Here is a 5253-nt window from a genome sequence, read left to right as displayed (position 1 = left end):
GTTCCAATTGTTTGGTTGGATGGAATTGGAACCCCATTCTCATTCTTATTGGAATGACATTTTTCCATTTGAGGGAATGGCCCTCTCTTGGGAATGAAATCTCATTCTTACTGATTTCAATTCCCATTTTCATTCATGTATGAATCAAACAGACTATGGGAATGGGTCATCCCAATTCCGATTCCGACTGCAAACCAAACAGACTCTAAATTTCCACATATCCTCCAAACACACTAAAATTCCATAACAATAAAAATAAAATTTAGGGTCCGTTTGATTTGCAATTGGAATCAGAGTCGAAATCCTCCGAAATCGGAATCGGAATAGTCCATTCCCATAATCTGTTTGGTTCAAACAGGAATCAAAATGATAATTAGAATTACCAAAAATAAAATTTCACTCCCAATAGAAAAGCAAGGAATGACTATTCCCTCAAATGGGGAATGCCATTCTAGCAAAAATGGAAATAGGATTCCAATTCAGTCCAACCAAACAATTAAAATCGAAAAACTACATTCCGATTCTGATTCCAGACTCTCCTATTCCCGCGAACGGAACGGGGCCTTAATTGCCTTCTAAATAAAGTTGTTATTTCGATATACAATGCTTATCTACGTGTTTGATTTAAATAATTCAACATTTTATTTTGTTATATCAAATAATTAAGATAAACCAAGACAAAATTACATTTATTAATGATCAAGACCATGTACGATCCTAAATTTCCTAGCTTTCTGGATTTGAACTTTTGACATCAAGTCTTAGATTAGATTAGGTTACAAGATCGGTATTAAGTGGACTACTGGGCCCACTTAAAAAATTGTTATTGTACAGCAATCAAGAATGTTTTATAGTTTAAATTTCAGAAATATTGTTTACATTATAAGCATACCTGACGTGAAATTCCAACCAAAATTCAAAACTTTGGAAGCAATTATTTTCGTAATCTTTTGTTATTTTCTGTATTTAAAAATGATTAAAAAATTTCAGACCACAAAGGCACGGCATCTAAATGAAGAGATTCATTATATTGAGGACTTTCAATGCCGGCATATAAAAGAATGATACGATTGAAATGTAACAATTGATGTGATTTACTCATTATTTGACATTTTGACATACTTTTCATTTACCAATTAAAGCCTAAAAAAATTGATAAATTGGGAATCTTAACTCGGGCTTGGCCGGTTGGGTGGGTTTGGTCAAGGTGGACAGTAGCCCACGTGGCTTAAGCCCACTGGGCCGTGGCCTACGGCTGGGGCTTTAGATGATGGGTGACGTGGTCGTGACTGTAGCTTGCGAGCGAGCGCAAACCCTACTAGTTGCGGTTTTCGTAGGTTTCGTTTGGTAACTTCTGCTCTCGAATCTCTCGCCCTTATTTAAAAGTCTCGCTTTAAGTGGGTGTTTTTTGGTTGGATTGGGCTGGGCGTGTTTTGTCCGCATGCGATATAAATGCCGGTCAAACTCTCCCTGCGAAAAGCTTTGACGGCCCACTTTTTAATTTTTATGTTATAATTACTACTTTTCGAAGTTGGGGTACAGTGTCTCTTTTCTGCGCTGATAGTGATCAACCAATTTGCAACTATTTATATAGGCCAAAACCCAAAAGTGTCAGCACCCCTGTGGGCCTCACGTGAGCCCATCACTTGAAGACCGTCGATTGAAAAGTAAATGTGGGACCCATGAACAAACGTCAAGATCATCTGCCAGTATACGTGGGAGTAGACTAGCACAGTAGTCTCATCGTCATCGAGGTCGAGGCTGCTTGGCCTTGGGCCTAGCCCTATCCCAGTGACCCACTCATTTGAACCCATTCCATTTCCACACCATGTGCCGATGTGCGTGTTCCCAATCACAGATCTAATCCTTCATTTTCATTTTTAATCTCTTCCTCTTGGATTCTTCTGTTCTGCCCCCACTCGGCCACTCCCTCTTCTCAGTCTTTGGCTACTACCACGGCCACCCATGTGATCTTACTCCCAAACTCACCCTTACTTTTTCTCGAAAATATCGAGAATGCCACTCTTCTTTGGCATGCAGTAACCCACACGGGTGTTGATATTTCCAAGGCGAAGTGCACAGCAAGCCAAGGCCGGCTGTCTCTTTTGGTTCCATAATCTGCCCACCTTCAGTTCAGGCATGAGCTTGGCAATGATACCATGCATCGCATCCTATCCAACAGATTCTCTGGAGACTTGTATCCAACATAATCTGCTGCTGGTCCAGATTCTTGTATTTATTCATAGTGGTGGAGCAGGGCTTCTTGGGTTGGGTGGGCATTTTTCGTTTTTGATGATTCCATCGATAACATGCAATCATTTCCCTCGTTGAACCCGGAAACGGCAGCCACGTGGACCTGTGTTGCGTGTCATTGCAACTGGCAACGAGAAAGGGGGTGCTAGTAATATATTGGGAAATAATGAGGGTATTTATGTAATATTAAGTTTAATTGGATCACCTTAACGGCTATGAACTCGGAGGCTGAGCATTCTCGTTACAATTGGACTGGCTAAAGAACAAGAGTAGGGCATTTTCGTCGTCTCAACACTCAACCCCGCCAATTATTATATCGTTCTTGTCTCTCGCTCTGTCTTTCTTCTCCGCCTCTGCATCTGCACTTGTTCACTGTAGCTCTGTAAATATACTTTCCCAGAAAGGAAGACAGAGGGCTTTGTTTATTGCCGAGTTCATACTTCACAGTTCTCTTTTATTTTCCTTTGTTTCTCAGGTTTTCATTTCGTGGGTAATGGGAAGACAATGATGGAATCTGAGAGGCCCCATCGAAGCGGAAGTGCGGGTAGCGAGCTCTTCATCTGCTTCACTTCCAGGCTTTCTTCCTCATCCATGAAGATCTCTTCGAAATCGATTCTCAGCCCGGGCCGTACGGATAAGTTCCGGGAGCACTCTTTGTCTCTCTCGTCGTCTTTGAGCAGAAGGCTCAGAAGCAATGGCAGCATGAAGGGTGGGCAAGCATCGCCCATGTTCCCGACAGGGAGCAAGAAGAGAGGTTCTACATTCGATACTCCCGAGCCCTCGTCCCCGAAAGTCACCTGCATTGGCCAGGTTCGTGTCAAGACGAAGAAACAGGGGAAGAAGATGAGAACTAGATCGAAGCGATGTCGGAACGGGAGTTTCAGAAGAACAGACCCGACACAGGACGGGATTCATCCGCAGCCGCATCAGGATTGCCTGCAGCACAGGAATCAGAGATGGGTTCATCTGCCTTTGACGATCTGCGAAGCTCTGAGAGCCTTCGGGGCCGAGTTTAACTGTTTCCTTCCTTGCCGGTCTTCGTGTACTTCAACGAACGAGAGAGAGAAGGCGGAAAAGGCGAGGACTTCACCAAGCAGGACTCCTACAAGTTCCTGCGGCGCTGTTTTCGCACGATGGTTGCTGGCTTTACAGGAGGGCGAGGAGGAGAAGAGGAGAGATATGGAGTTGGTGATTGGAGATGAAGAGAACAGAGGCAGTGAAAGGGAGGTGGTGGGTGTGATCGACATCGAGGAGAGAGGAGAAGTGAAGGAGGAAGCTGATGAGGAGGAAGAGGGGAGGGTAAGCATCTGTGTTCCACCCAAAAATGCTCTTTTATTGATGAGGTGCAGATCTGATCCTATGAGAATGGCTTCTCTTGCTAATCGCTTCTGGGACGACTCCGCCCCAAATGAAATCGAAGACGACGACGACGAAGACGATGATGAAGAGGGAGACGAAGACAATGAAGATGATCGTATTAATGAGCAGCAAGGAGGTGAAGGAGGAGACGAGGGAGACGATGATGAAGACGAGGAGGAATTCGAGGAAGTAATTGTCCAGCTAGAAGAAGCGCCTGATAAGTGGGTTTCAGCGGAAGACATTGGAGAGCTCCAACATCGGCCAAAGCAAGAGAGCTCAGAGATGGAAGAGGACCCCCCAGGAGAAGGGGAAGAAGAGAAAGAAAATGCAGAGAAGGATCAAGAAGATGACCCGAGAAAGCAAGCACAGCAGCAAGAACTAGAGATGGAATATACGAAAGAAGAAATCTTGGTGGATGATGGGTCATCACTTGAAGCTCTTCAACTACCAGAAAACCAAGAAGAGGAAGAAAAGGAAGCAGCCAACCCAAAAGATCCAGTAGAAGAAGCAGAAGAGATGAGAACAAGCGTTTCTTCTTCTTCTTCATCCTCTTCTTCCTCTTTAGTGTCCGTACGGCCAGAAGAAGAACAAGAATCCATAGCTGAACCAGGGCTGGCATTAGAAGGTGTAGCTGCTTTGGAGCAGAGAGTTGAAGGGTCACCGGAAGAGAAAGGGACCGAGGAGAGACATTCAGAAGAAGGAAAGGAAGATGAGATGGAGACCCACGAGAAATTTGCAATGGAGGAGCAGCAGCAGCAGCAACAACTAGAGATCGATGAACGCGGAGAAGGTAAGTCAAAGGAGAGAGAAGAGTCTGTGTTGCCTGACTGCTTGTTGTTGATGATGTGCGAGCCGAAGCTGTCGATGGAGGTCTCAAAGGAGACCTGGGTATGCAGTACGGACTTCATCAGATGGCGCCCCGGAAAACAAGTCATCCCAAAGGACGGTGTAGATGAGTGCAAGAGGAGAGTGAGCACCGACTCTAATCCTGGAGAGAAGCAGCAAGAGCAACATCAGCAGCCGAAGCAACAAAGGCACCAGCACAAGCAGCGGCCACCGCCACCGCTTCTACCACAGCCGGCACGAAAATCCTGTTCCAATATTGTCCCAGCCCGGAAATCTTGTTCCGATACGGTGCCGTCCCGAAAATCTTGTTCCGATACTGTGCCGGCGAGGAAATCTTGTTCAAACTGTCCGCCGGCGGCACCGTCCATGGCCAGCATGATCGAGCAGAAACTAGTGAACGCGACGGCATACGAACCCTTCGTGCTGACGCGATGCAAGTCCGAACCAATGCAGTCCGCAGCTCAGCTGGCGCAGGAGGCTTGTTCCTGGAAGAACCGAAAACTGGAGCCTCACCGCCCGACTACTCTCGGCGTTGGCGCGGCGGGTGTCGGCTTCTAAGTAGGCGGATCCGGGTTAACCCGGACCATTTACTACCTTTTAATGTGATCCGTCTGACGTCTCACCTCATCTGTACGGCGAAATGGCGCCTCCCTGGTGTTCTTGTGCACAGTGTACATCCTTTCAGGCTGTCCTTTCCTGTTTTTTTTTTTATTTTTAATTTAATTACATTATAATATAATCCCTTAATGTTATTTATTTTTAAATTTTTGGTACAAATAATTCCATTATTAATCA

General features: G+C 45.3%; 1 protein-coding gene across 1 annotated transcript; it reads left to right on the top strand.

Annotated features, from left to right (window-relative positions):
- Positions 1 to 2357: 2357 nt before the first annotated feature.
- On the top strand, positions 2358 to 5253 carry LOC148803506 (uncharacterized). Its single transcript, XM_088887154.1, has one exon. The coding sequence runs from the start codon at positions 2758 to 2760 to the stop codon at positions 5014 to 5016; it is 2259 nt and encodes a 752-aa protein (XP_088743280.1). The 5' UTR covers positions 2358 to 2757; the 3' UTR covers positions 5017 to 5253.

The sequence above is a fragment of the Nelumbo nucifera genome, chromosome 1, assembly GCF_055504915.1.
Source record: "Nelumbo nucifera cultivar China Antique chromosome 1, China Antique-T2T, whole genome shotgun sequence".
In the NCBI taxonomy this organism is placed as follows: Eukaryota; Viridiplantae; Streptophyta; class Magnoliopsida; order Proteales; family Nelumbonaceae; genus Nelumbo; species Nelumbo nucifera.
This window is presented reverse-complemented; position numbering and strand designations above follow the sequence as displayed.

Bases quoted from the DNA above. Each gene is read 5' to 3' on its own strand.
- LOC148803506 (XM_088887154.1), top strand. From the start codon at position 2,758: ATGATGGAATCTGAGAGGCCCCATCGAAGCGGAAGTGCGGGTAGCGAG.